Source organism: Monomorium pharaonis, chromosome 8 (assembly GCF_013373865.1).
Source record: "Monomorium pharaonis isolate MP-MQ-018 chromosome 8, ASM1337386v2, whole genome shotgun sequence".
Taxonomy (NCBI): domain Eukaryota; kingdom Metazoa; phylum Arthropoda; class Insecta; order Hymenoptera; family Formicidae; genus Monomorium; species Monomorium pharaonis.
The window spans coordinates 8707914-8728014 of NC_050474.1; the positions used below are offsets into that span (position 1 = coordinate 8707914).

Here is a 20101-nt window from a genome sequence, read left to right on the forward strand (position 1 = left end):
CGTAAAGGCCCTCATACATGAATTGACATAACCATAACGTAAGGTTTTGATGCGTCGGATTGGGCGACCATAACCGTAACCTGCCGTAACCGGCTAATTAGGTACGTGATTGGTCGAAACCTTACTGTTACGGTTATGTCAATTCATGTGTGAGGGTCTTAAATACCCGCTCTAACAGAAAAGTTGCAAGTTTATTGGTTAAAAGCCATACGATAGCCAATAAATTTCCAACTTTTCGGTAAGAACAGAATTTGCGAATACGTTACTCTTGCGAATGAATTCAAGAATCGAGCTTCCGGCCTTAACGCTCATTGGTTTTCGACAGAAACTTTTTGTTTAGTATGTTACCTCCTACCATCGTTGTATTGTGAAAGCGATTTCTTACAATCCTGAGTCATGGTCATGTCATAACTTCCAGCATTCCATGACCGCATTAATTGGTTGGACTTTGAAAGAGTACATGATTCGTGATAACCTCGCTTTCGTTCAGCTGCGCACGAAGAAATGCACGCAATGACGGAGGTAGTGGTGGCCGTCGACGAGGAACAGTTACTTTCTCGGATCTCTAATCTTATCGCTCGCGCCGCCGACGACGCGATCTCGCGCGACGATCAGATCTTTCGTTTTGGCGTCTCAGGTGATTTCATGAATTTTTAATACATAATTTTGTCTTCATATATATAATTTTGTCTCGCTCTAATTGCTATTCGCATTACAAGTTTTTACGTGCCTTGGTTTTAATAAAATGTTCAGGTTTAGATATAATCATGCCAGAATGACTCTTCGTTTTTTTCAGTTTCGCATAAAGTGATACATTTCTCGTGCTGTTGCGCGCGAAAATATAAACCTTGAATTTGTTTATTTATAAATAAATCGGAATATTTTTTTCATAAATTTCTGATTCTTACATGTTTTTGATAAGAGTTGTACTTCAGCAATTTTATACTTGCCCTTTGATCTGCCCTTATCTTTTTTCCATCTACACTTTCTGCACTTAATATGAAATCCGTATTTAATTGTAAGCATTGGCCATTTTTTATTATCATTTTTAATGTTATTTTTTAGTTTTAGACTTTTGCATAACATATAACGCATAATATATAAGAAAATTAACCAGATATCTTTATTTCTATCTTTGGGAAAAGAAATACGGGATACTGATTTTTTCATGCGTTATGCAAAAGTCTATGCTCCTGCCTGAAAATTTCATCCATAAATATGTATAATAAAAATTTTATTTGATATTTTTATGAATTATTATCAATAATCGATTTATAGAATACATTTTTATGTATTTATATAAATTATAAAAAACTTTGTTGGTAAATATAATAAATTAATGAATTATTATTAATTATTTAAGAGTAATTCAGAAATTGTTTGAAAAGATTTAGAAATTATTTATTGAACAGTAAAATACTATTTTTTCGAACTAATTGTAATGAATTTTTGTACATTCTGGAAATCTTAAAGAAAAAGTGCAGAAAGGTGTAGTTCAAAAAAAATATGGATCAACAGATTGTATGATCGATCATCTGTTTATGTATCCCGCTTGTACATGACTTGGGTTGATATTGTGAAATATATTATACGTGTGAAACCAAACAATGTTAATTTCTGACGGTCTATGGAACATACGTATAATGAAAGAAATGTACATCTAAGAGAATCGATTTAGTTATTGTTCTAATTAATCAATTAATTATGTATATGAAGGCTAAGCAAATTTTAGATAAAATTTAAAAAGTATTTTAATTATTGTAAATTATGTTAATGATTAGAAAGATTATAATTCTCATAAATATTAAATAATCTATATCATATATATTAAATAATCTAAAAAGATTCAAGAAAATTATTATTAAATTGTTAATTTATTACAGGCGGTTCAGTAGTACAACTACTAGCCAAGTCTCTGCCCAACATTGCAACCAACTGGAGCAAATGGCGCTTCTTTTTCTGCGACGAACGAATAGTGTCTTTAGAGGACTCCGAGTCAAATTTTGGCCTTTACAAAAGTTGTTTAATCGGAAAAGTGCCTATTACTGAGGACCAATTCATAAAGATTGATCCAGAACTGAATGGTATTTAATATGTAATTTATTTCTATTTTTAAAAGTATATCAATCTAATCATTTATCTTGATTTATTTGTTGTATTGGTATATTAGCTTGTTTATTATAATTTATTATTTGTGTGTGTGTGTGTGTGTGTGTGTGTGCGCGCGTGCGTGCGTGCGTGCGTGCGTGCGCGCGCATATATATATATATATATATATATATATATATATATACACATATACTTACAATTTATTTTTTCTTTTTGTGGTATTTTAATTTATTATGTATTTTCTTATAAAGTTTTATTTGTATGTGTATAAACACACACACACACACACACACACACACACACACACACACACACACACACACACTGGCGCGAAAAAAACGAAACAAAAATTTTGACCAAATTTTTAGGCAATCTTCAAAGTGATGCAACTTTGCGGAAAATCATCCAATGTACTTTTTTTAAATTAAAAGGCAAAGTCTCTACTTTGAGAATCCCTAGGTGAAAGTTTGATTTGTTAAGTGAGAACCTTTTATATCGAATGAAAACCAAACATGTTTTTTTTTTAATTGAAAAAAGTAAAAATTTGTTATCATTTTTTCATTAAAATCTTGTTAATATCAATCCAGCTTCTTAATGTTCATTCTTTTCTCAGCAATTAAAAAAAAAACATGTCGATACGATGTTTTTTGTTGATTGCACACGAATTTGAAATTTGCACTGCATTTTAGGGTATTTTAGCGAATAAATACAGTATTTTTTGAATATTATGAATTTTGAGTATCAATATGAAATTGCATATTGATTTTATTCGTGTTTAACTCAATCATACTGCTGTCATCAAAGTGACCCGATGTGCACCACGTGGAGATTGACGATTGGATTTTGCACATCATGTGAATAATCGGCCTGAAAAAGGCCGATTTTTAAAATAAAATTTGAATTTTTATTTTTTATGTATGAGTATATGTATATTTATGTGTGAGCAGGCTGCTAAAATGGCGAAACTTCTGTTGACTTCAATAAAATTAGCATGTCAGCTATCCGCTATATTCAGATCGGTAAGTGCAAATTTCCACCGATGAATTTCAGAGCCACATGATGGTGTACAAAATCCGACCGTCAATCTCCACGTGGTGCACATTGGGTCACTCTGATGACGGCGGTATGATTGAGTTAAACACGAATAAAATCAATGTGCAATATTATATTGATATTCAAAACTCACGATATTAAAAAAATGCCGTATTTATTCGCTAAAATACCCTAAAATGCAGTGCAAATTTCAAACTCGTATGCAATCAACAAAAACATCGTATCTACATGTTTTTTTTTAATTGCTTAGAAAAGAATGAACTTTAAGAATATGAATTAATATTACCATGATTTTAACGAGAAACTTGTGAAAAATGATAACAAACTTTTACTTTTTTCAATAAAAAAACATGTTTGGTTTTCATGCAATACAAAGGATCACACTTAACAAATCAAACTTTCACCTAGGGATTCTCAAAGTAGAGTCTTTGCTTTTTAATTTAAAAGAAAGTAATGTAATTTGAATGATTTTTCGTAAAGTTGCACTTTGAAGATTGCCTAAAAATTCGGTCAAAATTTTTGTCTCGTTTTTTTTGTGCCAGCGTATTATAAAAAAAATATATATATATAATACATTATATATATGTATAGTTTTATAATTTAATATTATTCGCATTGTTTATTTGCCATTTATTTATTTATTCATTTATTTATTTATATTTGTAGCCGAGAACGCGGCGAAGGATTACATTAAAAAAATGGCCTTCTTCTTCCCGCCGGACAGATTACCGAGATTCGATTGCCTGCTGTTAGGCATGGGTCCAGATGGACACACATGCTCACTCTTTCCGGGTCATCGGGCCCTTGATGATGAGAACATGTGGGTCACATGGGAATTAAACGCGCCGAAACCGCCACCCAGTAGAATTAGCCTCACCATGCCGGTCATTAATAACGCACGCATGTGCGTGTTTATTGTTACTGGTGCTGGCAAAGCCGAGATCGTCAAAGTAATTATTCGAATTTTCATGATTTTCTGTAACCTAACATTGTAACTTTAAAATTAATATTTTGAAGTTAGATTTAAAAGATTAAGATTTAAAATTAAGATAAATAGTAAAAAAGTTGAATTATATATATATAATTCAACTTTTTTACTATTTTTAATACTTAATAAAACCTTCGAATAAAACTTCTCCGAAAATATTCAGGTATTAATAATAGTTAGATTCAGGAAAATAGTCATAATAAAGACAATCAAAGATAGTAAATCTATTACGATACATCTTAAGAATTTATCATTTTTTCGATTACTTAATTCTTCAACAAGTAAATTTTTTATTTTACTTTATACTTGACTCGTATAATTAAAACATACTAAAAGATTAAAGTAAATTTTATTAATATTATGGAATTGCGCAAAAGATGAGTGTGAGAAATAATGAAACAAATTTAAAAAATGTGAAGATTTAGTTGCATTTAAATTATTATTATTATTCCTAGAGAGTCTTGAGAGATAAGGAAGATTTACCAGCTACCAGAGTGGAACCGGTTGATGGCACTCTTTTCTGGCTGCTTGACCAAGAAGCGGGTAGGCTACTCAACTCAGACTGAAATGTGAGGTGGGATAGCATAAGATTATTAATATACAAGAATACACCGATTTTACGACATTCTATTATATATTATGATCGTCTTATAACTCTATCGTTTCTTTAAATTTTTCTTTAACTCTATATTTTAATGTGTTTCTTCGTTATAATTTACTGTTAAAGTCGATAAAATATGAATAAGCGTTACATGCTCGTACCAAAGGCGTGCGAAAATGACTCGTGAGAAAATTGAAAATTCAATTTTCAACTGATATTGCTCAATATTGTCGTTTGTATAAAAAATGTGTAAATTGTTATTGTCGTAATTCAAGCTGCATATTGTAAAAAGATAATGTTTAATAAGAAAGTAATAAAAATTTTTTGTATCCCCAACAAAATATTTAATTTAATAAGAGAGAGAATAAAATGTAAGGAAGTAATTGATTTCCTTAATCTATTTTCTCTTTTATAAAAAGGGATTTAAAAAATATTAATAAACTAAGATATAGAATTCAAATTAACTTTTTATTATAAATATTTGGAAGTATCGTTTTACAATGCTTCTTTTTTTAAGGGAAAAGACTAAATTAAATCTAAAAAATTTGATTTAATAAATACCAGATTTCCATATCTAAAATAGGCTCAAAAGGAGTAAAATTCTGATCTACTTCGACTAAGAATTCCCCATTCTTGCCCAAGTTAGTTTCCCTCGTCATATTCTTTTCTTCTTTCCATCTTCTAGAAGAATTTATTTAAACCAATCTTTTTCTTTTATTTTTAGCATACACATTAGTTTTTTCTTTCAAATGTTTAAAAAATCGTTAGTTTAATTTTTATGTTTATCTTGTAATTATTGTAAGATTTTTATCTTGTAATATAATAAGATATTTATCTTGTAATTATTGTAAGATTTATAAGATGTTTATAAGAATGTTGAAAATAGTGGTTTAAGTACGAAAGTATATTCTTTCGCAGATGAACACAGAAGAAAAAAATATTTACAGATATACAGTTCATCTTTTGTGATATATAATAAAAAATTTAGAAAAATGTTTTAAATAAATTGAAAAATTGATAAATTTATTATATTGTCCATTTATGGTATACATAATATCTTTCATTATATTTTAATGAATAATATAATTGATATTAAAAAAATTGTTTATATAATTTAGATTCTAATCAGAAATATTATTAAAACTTGTTTTGCTTTTTGGATTGTAAGATCACATTTTTTCTTATTTTCTCTTATCAGCTTGTGATTTTATTTAAATCTTCTATACGAGATCTGACAATAATTCATAATTATAGCGTCAGAGCAATTATCTTATTACCAAACCAAAGTATAATCTCCTTTTATATATAGTGTTCGTGAGCTGTATGTGATATTTTCATAGTTTCATTTTTTTTATCTTCATAACAAAATAATTATAAATTTTATTGTCAGAGCTCTTACAAAAATTTTGGGATTTTGAAGGTGAATAATAAATTAAAGATCGCTTATATATACGATGTTTTTTATTGTTTTGTATATTTAATTCTGGAACCTCTCGTTTTATTGCAAATTTTTGTTGTACGAATAACCGATATAATAATACATATTAATTATAATATTATAATAATGATGAGATAAATAAAAATAATTATCATTTTATTCACTAGTTTTTTTCAAGACGTCCAGTATAACAAAAATGTGCAAGTGTGTATTAATTTGCACATAAATAATAAATAGCAATTAACACATTGTGTGTGTATATATACGTGTGTAAAATGTGTGTATAATATCACATATGTACACATATATAAATTAACATTTACACTTTTGCTATAAAAAGGTGTCAATCATGTTTGATCCAGTAACTCATTCACGATAAATATATTTTAATAATTTTCCAAAATTAAATAAATGTGAAACTTATTTAAAAGATGTGGCTTAAAAAGATGATTTCTAGTAAAAATTCTTTTTTCTTTGAAAGAACATTACATAGAAATGTAATCATATTATATCTTCATTAATTCTTCTTTTGTGTCTTGAGCTTTCTATTAATTTGAATTAGATAGTGGACAAATTAAAACACAGGATTTAAATAAGATAAAATAAAATTAAATGTTTCTTGTTCATAATTTATTGTTATTCGTTACGTTGTTTTTGATAGTAACTGATGTACTTATCGTGTACGAGTCATATCGTTATTCCCCAAACATTCGATAAATAACATATGTCTAACTGTACATGTTTATAATACATGTTTAAATACATACTATACATAGTTTGTAAGTTCATAAAACTTATCTAGGGGAATGAATCGTAGTAACCGGAATATATAATAGTAAATCGCAACGGCCGGTAAAATCGAATTTATATACAGGATAACCCATTTTAAACAATACGTTCAAGTTTCTCACAAACTAAGCGAAATATCAAAAAATGTTTCAGACAAAAGTTGTATGAGGGGGGCGTAAGATGATACTATTAGTTTGACCTTGGACGGTCATTTGCAGGTCACATAAAGGTCACCTTCAAATTCTTAAATGAAACCTATCATTTTTCATTATATATTCTTGTAGCTTATCTCGAAAGCTTTCCAAAAAATTTACAGCTATTTTTCATTAAGTATTTTTTGAGTTATAGATACGAACACGATCCAGCCAGCAAGGCAAGATCCGGATACGATCCAGCTAGTCAAGACAAGATATGGAGCCTTATAATTCGAAAAATACTTAATGAAAAATAACTTAACTATAGTATTTTGAAAAGCTCTCGAGGTAAGCTACAAGAATATGTAATGGAAAATAGTAGATTCCATTTAAGAAATTGAAGATAACCTTTACGTGATCTGCAAATGACCATTCCATGACATCAAAAGTCAAACTAATAGTACTATCTTACGGCTCCCTCGAAACCATACAACTTTTATCCGAAACATTTGATATTTCGCTTACAAGTTTACAAGAAAATTGCCCGTATTGTTTAAAAAGTCATCCTATATATATGAAGTACTAACAAGTTTGAGGTGAAAACCGAGCGCCGCATGATTCATAACAATATAGCGATTATTACCCATCACATTATGTGAGAAGCTTGATCCACTGAATCACTATTTTTCTTTTTAGTTCTTAGTTAATAAAAATCCATGTTTATAATAACATAGAACTAATACACATTTATAATACATAGAATACACGTACATTACAAATGCGCGCGCGCGCGCGCGCGCGTGTAAGAGAAAAAAATATTTAAAAAAATCTAAATCATTAATTCGCTAATGATACTAAACAAGAATTTCATGAACGTATTATATATTCACGCATATGCGTTCAAAATTTTGTCGGTTTGAAGCTCCTTCACATTTTTTTTCTATTTATAAATATATATATAAAAACAGGGTGTCCCAAAACATACTGGTCAACACTCGTAAAAAGGTAGAAGGGATCGAGATGAACATAAAAGTCCAATATTGTCTTTGGTTAGATCTTAGGTTAGGTCCACCAATAAGTCGAGGTATTAATTTTTCAAATTATGCGAATGAGAGCGCGCTGAGAGAAAAGCTCGATTCGCTCTAGCCATAACACGGAAGAAAAAATCTATCGTGAATGTATGATAAGCTTTCATTAATTTACTGTTCACAATTACGATAGAAATTAATTAAATTATTTGCCGATTCCATACGTTAATATCTCGATTGTTGGTGGATCTAACTCAAGACAATATTGGACTTTTATGTTCATCTCAATCCCTTCTACCTTTTTACGAGCGTTGACCAGTATGTTTTGGGACACCCTGTATATATATAGTTAAATTTAATAATAAAAAATAGAATTAAAAATATAAAATTAATTATCTGTATCATGTCTTATTGCAGAATATTAAAAAATATATGAAAAAATATAAAATAGAATGTTTTAACTATTTAATTAAAATATTTTTTAATTTTTAAATCATTTTAAATGTTTTATATAGAATATTATTTAAAAAATCATAAGATTTTATTTACTACAAAAAATTAATGTTTTCTATTTGAATTTTAATCATATTTTTTTTAACTAAAAATTTTTTAATCTATACGATTAAAAAAATATGAAATGACGTCTTTAAACATGATTTAAAGATGAAATTAAAAAATGTTATTTTGTAACAAAGTTACACAAAATGGTTTATTTCATACAAAATGCATAATATATCAATAGATCAAGTTACTTTACATAATTTTGTGGGCAATAATCTTATAATTTACAAAGTGATCATAAATCATGCGGAAAGTTTACAGTCATATACATATCACAGTGTAAATGTATAACTCGATTCTCCATCCTTCCAATTAAAACGGAATCCTTTAGGTCGACATTAAATCGAAACTTGTACATATTGTAATAAAACGTATTTTTGCTGACACTCAAGTCAAAATCTGAACCCATAATCTTTTATACTTTTGAAATAATCATATAAGACATAGAAACAAAACATTCTTGTTTAATTATTGAATAATCATTATGTAATTACTACTTTATACTTCTCAAGTTACAAAAGTTATAAAAAAATTAAAACTTATTTTAGACATGAAATAAATTACAAAAATAATTTACATAATACGCATTTCTGATATTGATACTGACTTGACGGTTCTGCTGATAAAATACATTTTTACATTAAATGATAATCGAAAACTGGCCTTTATTTCTTTGATCGTTGTTCACTCAAAACTTGCTCGCTTACAAAAAGACTACACATAATACTTTCCTTACACGTAAGACATTCTTTGTACTATATTTATTTGCCGAAATAAAGCATTATTGCGGTATAATAGCAATTTACCACAGTAATTGCTAAAAAATTGATTATTATATTTTGATTCGCATTATTTTTATCTAATTTATTAATATTAAAATATTAAAAATATATTAAAATCTTAATAAATTATTTAAAAAATTGCGAAATATATAATGTTCGATTAATCGAAGAAATATTTTATATTACGGATAACAATAAATAAACACCGCCATTTTTCTTTTTTATTCGTCTTTTTTCTTTGAAGAAGGATGAACGAACGCGTTTTATCCATAGAACTTATACTAATGGAAGAGGAAAAGGACCCGTAAAAGTGTGTCCAAGAAGTGAGACAGAAAACTAGTTCTGTCTCATACCTACAAATACGGCCGCTCATGACGAAAAGTTATGAAATGAGACAGAAAACTAGTTGTCTCATTTCATCTGAAGTCATATTCTACCTATCCTTGTCGCACAAATGTTGGGACACAGTTTCGGCATACAGACGGTATACGCTATTCCTCTTCCATTAGTATAAGTTCTATGGTTTTATCGCCAAACGATCATTCGCCATATCGATTATTTATAACAAGTTAAGAGAGAAAGAGAGAGGAATAGAGAAAGGACAGAAAGGATAGAGAGAAAGAGAGAGAGAATAAGTTAGTTAATTGAATTAATCAGTCACCTAGCATTCATGTTCATCACGTCATGTTGACGCCCAATGCCTGCCGAAAATGCTCATACACTACGTAGCTAATAGATACGGCAGGTGCAACCTGTGAAAAAAATATATTTTTATACATTTAGTAATAATCTAGCTGCACGAATCAAAATCATTAATTTATGATTATTTGACACACACACACACACACGCGCGCGCGCGCGCGTGCAAATTAAAAGATAACCATCTTATCGAAGGTATAATATTTATACAAAGCTTCATAATAAATTAAGCACATTTCTATAAATTTGATTGTAAAAATCCTATAAAAGTTCTTTAAAAATCAATATAATTTATCATCGATCATAATACCTTGAGAAAATTGGGCGTGAGGCCGCGATATAAACCGCGTATGCCCTCGCGGTTGAGAATATCTTTGAAGATGCCAATCATAGTATTAGGCGAGCGATCAGGCGTAATCTCGGCTTGTAATCGCGTCCGCACTAACGCTAGCGGATACGAACATACTTGGCCGGCCGTGCTCGACGCAGTGCCACACAGCAATAGAATCCAAAATGCCGGCTGTTCCTTCTTGTCGTGCGTACGTAAGTAACTATTTTTCAGCGTCTGCAAATATATTTTCCTTTCAAATGACCATATTGAAAACAATCACGGAAAGTTAGAAAATTTTTATCTTGACATTACCCAAATTATAACATTAAATTGAATAGCAATAAATTTAATATTGTAAAATTAAATTTAGTTATAACAGTTATATGAAATAAAAAATAATACAAAACTTTTTCTTCAGTAGCAACTTACTTCGTAGACGGCTAAATCGATGCCGGCATAGGGAAGTATTCCTATCAGATTAGGGATGTAACCTCTGTAGAAGGATTTCAAACCACCTTGTTTATATATTTTCTTGGCTGCGTCAATCATTCCGTCAAATTCGCCGGTTTTTCGCAGTGCTAGTCTCGTCTTCAGCACCTACAAATTTATTATATATTTTTACTCATATTTCCATAATTTATATTCTTTGTACGAATAATTTCTCGGTATACACAAGTTATTTTAAGACGTTTATGACAAAATTGCTCTTTCGCAGATATATAAATTAAAGATTCTTTTAACGAACTCTGATTTGCCAGCTATCATATCCTTTGAATTACAACACTCTTCTTAAAATTTGTTAAGATCTATCCTATTCCCTAAAGTTATATATATATATATATATATATATATGTACATATACAAAATATAAATACACTACCTTTCATAAGTTTGGAAATACTCTATAAAAGTACAATATAAAAGAAACCAATCACAATATTTAAAAATGCAATAAAAATCAAAATCAATCTGTTTTAATTTTTAAATGTTTATTAGACTAAAATGATCATTAAAGAAAAACAAACATAAAGTATAAGTGTGTGTGTGTGTGTGTGTGTGTGTGTGCGCGTGTGCGTGTGCGTGTGCGTGTGCGTGTGTGTGTGTGTGTGTGTGTGTATCAGTTTGTTGGAAACACTTTACGTTTTTAGATAATCGGTCACGGCAACCTTCTGTACAAATTTTTAGTATAAATATATCGTAAGATGTTCAAATGATGATAAATAGTTGTAGTTAGAACACTTGTAGCATTTATGTTATATACAAATAGCAGTTATAAAGAAAATATATAACATTAGATCATTTTGTTTTAATTACGAGGAAGATTTACTTTTACGAATATTCTAGGCTTGCAATAAATCAATTTTTTAGAATTCAGGATATTTCTTGCTAGAAAACTTCCTAAAAGTAAATCTTCCTCGTAATTAAAACAAAATGATCTAATGTTATATATTTTCTTTATAACTGCTATTTGTATATAACATAAATGCTGCAAGTGTTCTAACTACAACTATTTATCATCATTTGAACATCTTACGATATATTTATACTAAAAATTTGTACAGAAGGTTGCCGTGACCGATTATCTAAAAACGTAAAGTGTTTCCAACAAACTGATAGAGGATTATTATATGTTGTCGAAAAGTAGATGCGCTTACGTACAAAAAATGTATTATACACACACACGCATGCACGCACGCATGCGCGCGCGCGCGCGCGCGCACACACACACACACACACACACAACAAAAAAATAAATTAGAATTATAATAAATTTCATCAAAGTTTAGAGAACAAAAACGCAATTGTGTCAAACTATTGATGTCACTCCGTATGTTAATGTCGACTCGTTAGCAACGCGCTCCGTCCGTAGCGATCACATCTTATCACAAGTGCGCGGGAAAGATTAAAAATTAGTCTGGAGTTCACAAGTCTTTTAATAAGAGTTAGTTATTTTTTTAAGATCTATCATTCCTTAAAATTTACCACAGGTATCTTGAAACACATTATATAAATTAATCTTTGATAATTCCTGTGTGTGCATTATTTACACTAAGAACCATGATGTAAAATAAAAAATTCATTTATCTCACATGTCTGGTAAATGTTCAATGTAAGAAAACATAAATTACATGATAAATAGGAACGTACTTCGAGAGGATAAATGGCCGACTGACTGATTCCACCGGCCATGGAGCCGGCAAAAAATCGCTCATAGAGTTCGAGCTCACGTGCCTCATCATCCGCCTTGATCGCTCGTTTTACTTGCTCGTACGCCATGAACTTCAGCGCGGTTTCCGGGCCAATTTTGAGTACGTTAATGCCATTGCCGCGCCATAGGCTGCTAATGCCACCCTCGCGCAACATGTACCTGAAGCAACTCATGATATTGCAGTGTCGTGTGCCGTGGACCTGTAAGGATGATCGGACGATTCTCTCGTCGTATTAAAGCAAACTAGACAAATTTATACTCGCTCGCTTACTCGTTCGACGTATAGTCATAAACGAATCGTTTCATACAATGCATAATAGATAATAAATCTCGATATTTTATAATTTTAAAAATCTATTTTTATAAATAATATATATTTATAAAAACCAATTAAATAATTGGTAATATTGATACTGAATTCAGAGATGTTAATAAGGTAAATAGAAGGAAAATCATACAAATACTTACTTGCAGATAGACCTTGATACGATCTAAGGGCGCGGTGCAGGTACGTGATACTGCACCTGCTATTCCGCCAGATACTAAATGTCGCCACCACATTCCCGACACCATCTCACCCTTTGTGAACTCTTCGGGGACACCGATGTCCTCTCCGATATCCATATACTGTAAATAAACAAGAAATCGGTTATAATTATCAAACAAACAATTATTATATTATTGATGAAATTAAAATTATTAAATCACTCAGTACAGATATCTATATTTTCTATAATATTCGTACGATTAGTACATAACATTTTATTACAAATATTAATAAAAATAATTATGAAAGTAAAACTTTATTTTTTAGTCCAGTTTTGTCCGCTTCTTTTTATTTTGCAAAGTCACTCAATTTAGCTTCTGATAGGCTCAAGTAATACGCATATTATCATATCTATGTTAACATCACATACAACGTATTATCACATAGCATATTGTAAAGTATCTATTTACACACTTAACATATTCTTGTAAATTTATTTGAACAAGTTTATTTCACATTTTGTGAAAAAAATTTTATGTAAATTTATCGATTTTTGTACCAATGACAGTATTAATAGAACATCATACATACGCTGAGAAAAAAGTAATTCAACAAAACGTTTAGTTGGGGACTGTCAACAAAAGATATACTTAATATAATAATATAATAATATTTGTTGTTAATGCAAGTGCAATGATGTTAATTGAATTATGTATTTATATTGCAATACTATATATTCATTGTTGTATTGAATATATCTTGTTGGCAGCCCACAACAAAAACAGTTTTGTTGTTGAATCAGTCACTTTTTTTCAATGTAAATTTAATAATTTAACAAAATTATTATTGGAAGCAAGCATTCTGTTCTTTCAGAAAATTAACTATTCTTAATACATTGATCATAATTAATATATTCAATTAATACAATTCTATGATTATATATTTAAGGGGATCCGGGAGTGACAGAGTTACCGACATTTTTTTGGGAACTTGGATTTTCGAATTGGAGTACAACAGAATGCAAAATCCTTTTACAGGATTAAAGTACGCACAAAAATGAAGGGGGCGATGTACAATTTGTTCTGATAAATAAAAAAAAAATTGTTATTTATTAGTCACTTAACGACAATATTTGCTTCATACAAAAAATCTATAGTTTATATGTATAAAATAATCACGTCGCCCCCTAGAAAAAACTCTCAGGAATAATATCGTGCAATTAGAAATAAGATTAGAATCCTAGAAAAAAAGATTCACATTCCGCAAATTGGAAAATGAAAAAACGAAAATTTGGGTTATGTACACGTAAAAAGTCGATAAGTAGAGCAATATAAGAAACAATTTTTTCGTTTTCAATATAAAATCCAATTTATAGATTAATATTAATATGTGTACTTTAATTCTGGAAAAGGATTTCTAAATCTATACAAGAATTACATATGAAATCTCATAATGATGTGCACGAATGACTCTACATTATCGACCTCGATCAAATTTCAAAGGCACTCCTGGATCCCCTTAAGGGAATGCTGGACTGCCACTCAAACTTGTTTGGAGTCGATAATGTAGAGTCATTTTCTGCACATCATTAATGAGATTTCGTATATATTTCTTTTATAGATTTGGAAATTCTTTTCCAGAATTAAAGTACACATATTAATATCAATCTGTGAATTGGATTTTATATCAAAAACAAAAAAAATTTTGTTATATTACTCTACTTATCGACTTCTTTTGAATCCGCATTCACACATACATATGAAATATTCAAACAAATTTTTCTCTTATACCAAAAGTTTCTAGCTGTTCTGAAAGCATTTTTTTTCCTATAGACAACTCTGCATAACAGTTATTTTGTACGTATAGAGTCTCTAAAACTAGTACTGTGGATGAAAGTCGACAAGATAGCACAAAAGTATAATTTTCTAATTTTTTGTTTCTTAAAAAAAATCGTATCCAGCAGGGTTTGTTATTGTCTATACTTTAATTCTGGAGAAAGATTTACAATTCTATGAAATGAATTAAGGGGATGCTAAAGCTGTCCTTTATTTCCAATTCATTAATCTTTTAATTGTATATACAGAATTAAAAATTCTTCTTCACAATTAAAGTACAGACAGTAACATAATACGCACGTAAAAATTTTGTACAAAAAACAAAAAAAAATTTTAATTTCATTCACAAATTAAAATTTTTTGTGTTTTTCGTATAAAATTCTTACGTGCGCATTATGTTACCGTCTGTACTTTGATTGTGGAGAAGGATTTTTAATTCTGTAAATATAATTAAAAGATTCATGGATTGAAAATAATCAAAATAATCGGTAAAACGGGACAGGTTCAGCATCCCTTTTAAGGGGATGCTGGACTGCTCCTCAAACTTGATCGGGGTCGATAATGTAGAGTCATTCATGTACATCATTAATGAGATTTTGTATATATTTTTTTTATAAATTTGGAAATTTTTTCCAGAATTAAAGTACATTTATTAATATTAATCTGTGAATTGAATTTTATATCGAGAACGAAACAAATTTTTTTCATATTTACTTATCGACTTCTTCCGAATCCGCACTCACATATACATACGAGATTTTCATAGAAAGAAATCTATTATATTGAAGTGTCTAGGCTCATTTCCAAAAGCATAGAATTGTTCTTTCTTATAATGCAATGTGCGGAGCATGCTTGTTTTGTATGTATAGAGTCTAAAACTTTTATACGCAGCAAATGTTTTCACGAGTTGACCGCAGAAGTCGATCACAAAACTGTAATTTTTTAATTTTTGTTCGTTTTTCATATAAATTTGTGTACTGCGCACTCCGTTAATGTCTATATTTTAATTCTGGAGAAGGATTTTTAATCCTGTGTAATCAACAAAAATATTTTTCATTAGAACAATAATCGCATTTAATCGGTAAGACAGACCCATCTTCAGCAGCCCCTTAAGAGCCAAGCTTGTCAGAAAATAATTAGCGTTCAATCGGTAAAACGAATGACTCCAGCATCCCCTTAAAGTCTTAAAGGGATGCTAGAGTAACCGTCAAACTTGATTGAAGTCAATAATGTAGAATTATTATGCACATTATTAACAAGACTTTATAAAAATGTTTCTTTTTGTTCTCGGTATAAAGTCCAGTTTCTAGACTGATAGTAATACATAAATTTTAATTCTAAAAAAGGATTTTCAAATCTATAAAAAAATACGTATAAAATCATGTTACAAAATTTTGTAGATTTAGAAATTTTTTTCCAGAATTAAAATATACATATTACTACTATCAGTAAAAATTGAATTTTATATCAAGGACGAAAAAATATCACAATTTATAGAAAAAATACATACAAAGATTATTGCGTAAATGGTAAAATTTGATAATCTCCAGCATCCTCTTAATGTAAATTAATTTACATTAAGAGAATGCTGGAGTACCTGTCAACTATATGAACGAGGTTGATAATATAGAGTCATCTTTTATTAAAAAAAGTCTTTAAATTGGCATTTTTTATTAGAACATTTTTTTTTTAATTGGCTTTACAGAATTTTAAATCCTTTTATGCAGTTAAAGCATGCACAAAAATAAAGAGAGCAAAAAGCAATTTCATGTCAATAATAAATTTATTTAATTTTTATTTGTATTAAAATTATGTTATTGACATGAAAGCATTTTTGTTCTCTTAATTTTTGTGCAAACTTTAATTCTATAAAAGAATTTTTATTCTATAAAATCATTTCAAAAATATTTTATAATAAAAAATTTATTTTTTTTTTTCTAAAAGATCGAATATCTTTTTCTATACTTTTAATCTTACTTCCAATGACGCAACATTTTATACATATACTTATGTTATATTATACATTTTATAGAATACTTATTTTATACATATAAACTGTAGAATTTTTTGTTTTAAGGGAATGCTGGAGATGGGTCTGTTTTACCGATTAAACACGATTATTGTCCTAGTGAAAAATCTTTTTGTTGATTACACAATTAAAAATCTTCCAGAATTAAAATATAGACAATAACGAAGTGCGGTGTACACAACTTTAATGAAAAACGAACAAAAGTTAAAAGTTAGTTTTGTGATCGACTCCTGCGGTCGACTCATGAAAACATTTGCTACGTATAAAAGTTTTAAATTTTGTACGTATAAAACAAGCATACCTCGCACATTGCATTACAGCAAAGAACAATTCTGTGCTTTTAGAAATGAAATTAGACGCTTCAGTATAATAATTTCTGTCTATGAAAATTTCATATGTATGTGTGAGTGCGGATTCGGAAGAAATCGATAAGTAGAGTAATATGAAAAAAATTTTTTTGGTTCTCGATATAAAATCTAATTCACAGATTGATATTAATGTGTATTTTAATTCTGAAAAAAAATTTCCAAATCTATAAAAGAAATATATACGAAATCTCATTAATGATGTGCAAAAAATAACTCTACATTATTGACTCCGATCAAATTTGAGAGGCAGTCCAGCATCCCCTTAAGCAAAGCAAATATTGTCGTCAATAGTTTGCTGTGCCAAAACTAATTAAGTCACAAGCAGTTTTAACATGTTAAAAACTTTTTTTTGTTATTGAAATAAAATCGGCTGTCGCTCTCTTTATTTTTGTGCTTACTTTAATTATATAAAAGATTTTAAAATTCTGTAAACTCAATACAAAGAAATTTTCTAATAAAAAAATGCCGGTTTGTTTCACTTCCCTTTTAATCTCTCTGAAAATATTTACAATAATAATTTAAGAATACATAGCTATTAATGCATTAATACATCAAGTAAAAATACTTTTATCGTTTTTATCTGTATTCATCAACTTTTATCTCTTGGTGGGAATTCATGGAATTTTTTATTATCTTAGAATTTATATTTTTGCAAACATGTGTGCTTATCTGTTTTTAGACAAGTAATGTCCAAATTATGCGTTTTGCAAGCTCTAAAATTCTGTAGTGAACACAACGTTCGTTATACATTGTCAGTGTATGTTATTTACTGTTTTTTACAGAATATTTCAACCTAGTCTTTGGCTGACCTTTAATGCAAATATCAATCAACTATATGATAAGATTATTTGTCTACTATCTTGAATCCGGTCATGTGTATATAGATTACTTAAATCGCTTATCGATCGCGGATATGAAGTATTGTAATGTTACGTCGAAGGTAATCGGATACATATACAATGGAACTATTGTGTTACAAAGATTCTGTTACAAAACTAACGCGTTATAATTCAAATGATAATGGTGCATGATCGTTAGTAAATTGGCGTTCGTAAAAAGAATCTTTAATTTAATTCATGTATCTAAGAAATTTTATGTTTATATAAAAATTCAATATTTATTAATATTTATCGTGTGTGTGTGTGTGTGTGCGCGCGCGCGCGCGCACATTTTTGATACATTATTATACTCTATATAACAATATAAATTTATTTTTTCAAAATTTAATAATACTGTTTGAACATTTTATAATTCAAATTACATTTGCTAAAAGAACATTATATTATTATATGTGCAATATAAATATATAAATTTTTTTCTCACTCTTTTTCTCACATAAAATTCTATAAAGATCGAAATTGCTAGACCTATAATATAAAGTGCATACTTTTGAATTTTATGTCATAAGTAATACGTTAAATTTATTTTTGAAAATAAAACTTATTAGATACTATCAATTTAATTTATTTTTCAAATTCTTTATCTTAATTTTTATAATTTAGACATTAATGCTCGTTTTTACAAATGTAAATTAACTTTGATCTCGTTTTAACTTATTATCTTTTTAGTTCTAGTTCTGAGAATTAGAAAAAGATTAAGTATAAGTTAAATTAAGATTAAAGTTAATCTATATTAATTGAAATGGACATAAATCTCTTAATACAAGTAACCGTCATCTTTTATCTTTTAAATTAAAATAGAGGAGATACAAAAAAGCGTATTTAATATGCATAATTTTTACAAGTTATCGTTATGGAGCTCGCGATATAGCGTTCAACTTAATTTATTAGATTTAAAATTTATTTGTTTGGTCTACCTCCTTTACCTAATCTTGCAGTCATAACCTGTGACGTAATGATTTTACGAAATCACAATCGGACTTGCTGTTCATGAGACGTTGGAAAATTATTGCAATTTTGTAAACTCGATGCAATAATAGTGATATCGTAAATGAGGTAGAATATTCCAAATAAAATGACTTGCGAATCGTCGAACGATAAAGTCAACCGCGAACTAAAAAAGGTTTACCTAGCAACTACTTATTGTATAGAGCCGACTGGGCAATGAGCCAAGCAGTTTACAGGTATACTATCTTAAGCCTGTTCTTTCTGAAGCTACAGTTTCTGTACTCAAAATAAGTCAGATGTCGGAAGCAAAATTGGAAGATATACAAAACTATTATTTCTATATTCTATATGAAAAGAACAGTTTTGCAGAAATGTTTAAGAATTTAGATAAAAATCTGTAAATGGTTTTGTCAAATCACCAAGACAATTATGAAAAATGTCCAAATATACTATAGTAGATATATAATAAACAAACGATACTGAAAATATTTTGCCATTCCAGCAACCAATTTGAGCGTTCTACATAATTTCAATAATCTAACAAAATTACTCAAATCTGTCTATATACATATGTATAGCTAAATTTTTAGATGCTTTGTCAAAAAACATTCTTTTCGTACATACACTGAGTGCATTTTAAATCGTCGATTTTTTGATTAATTTGTAATCGTGTTTTTTGATACGCGGAGAATTTTTCTTAAAATTTATCCTCGAAGTTACGGTAATCATAAGCCATGTAATGTAGAAGAACTTGGAAGAATTTTACTATAATTTAAGTAAAACTTATTATGGTAAAATTTAAAATTTTGCTAC

At 28.9% G+C, this 20101-nt stretch overlaps 2 protein-coding genes across 4 annotated transcripts in view; one reads left to right on the forward strand and one right to left on the reverse strand.

The window, feature by feature from the left end:
- Window positions 1-357: 357 nt before the first annotated feature.
- Window positions 358-7883, forward strand: LOC105831836 (6-phosphogluconolactonase). Of its 2 annotated transcripts, XM_036291033.1 has the most exons (5): window positions 358-637; window positions 1884-2084; window positions 3829-4112; window positions 4606-4724; window positions 7327-7883. In XM_036291033.1, exons 1-4 carry the CDS (start codon window positions 505-507, stop codon window positions 4714-4716), a joined length of 729 nt encoding a protein of 242 aa, XP_036146926.1. In that variant the 5' UTR covers window positions 358-504; the 3' UTR covers window positions 4717-4724; window positions 7327-7883. The 2 variants fall into 2 exon arrangements, with proteins under 2 accessions (XP_036146926.1, XP_036146925.1); XM_036291032.1 differs by lacking the exon at window positions 7327-7883 and having other exon boundaries at window positions 359-637; window positions 4606-5391.
- Window positions 7884-9694: 1811 nt separating this feature from the next.
- LOC105835218 (calcium-binding mitochondrial carrier protein SCaMC-2) overlaps window positions 9695-20101 on the reverse strand; it is a 31719-nt gene continuing 21312 nt past the window's right edge. For both annotated transcript variants that reach the window (XM_036290779.1, XM_036290780.1), the window contains 5 exons: window positions 13191-13349; window positions 12662-12922; window positions 10943-11110; window positions 10493-10747; window positions 9695-10235 (listed from right to left, as the gene is read on the reverse strand). In XM_036290779.1, coding sequence (XP_036146672.1) covers window positions 10161-10235; window positions 10493-10747; window positions 10943-11110; window positions 12662-12922; window positions 13191-13349 — 918 coding nt within the window. In that variant the 3' untranslated portion in view covers window positions 9695-10160. The remainder of the gene's footprint in view (window positions 10236-10492; window positions 10748-10942; window positions 11111-12661; window positions 12923-13190; window positions 13350-20101) is intronic.

Coding starts and splice junctions, on each gene's coding strand:
- LOC105831836 (XM_036291033.1), top strand. CDS start 505: ATGCACGCAATGACGGAGGTAGTGGTGGCCGTCGACGAGGAACAGTTA. Junction 638..1,883: donor CTTTCGTTTTGGCGTCTCAG/GTGATTTCATGA, acceptor AATTTATTACAG/GCGGTTCAGTAGTACAACTA. Junction 4,113..4,605: donor GCAAAGCCGAGATCGTCAAA/GTAATTATTCGA, acceptor TATTATTCCTAG/AGAGTCTTGAGAGATAAGGA.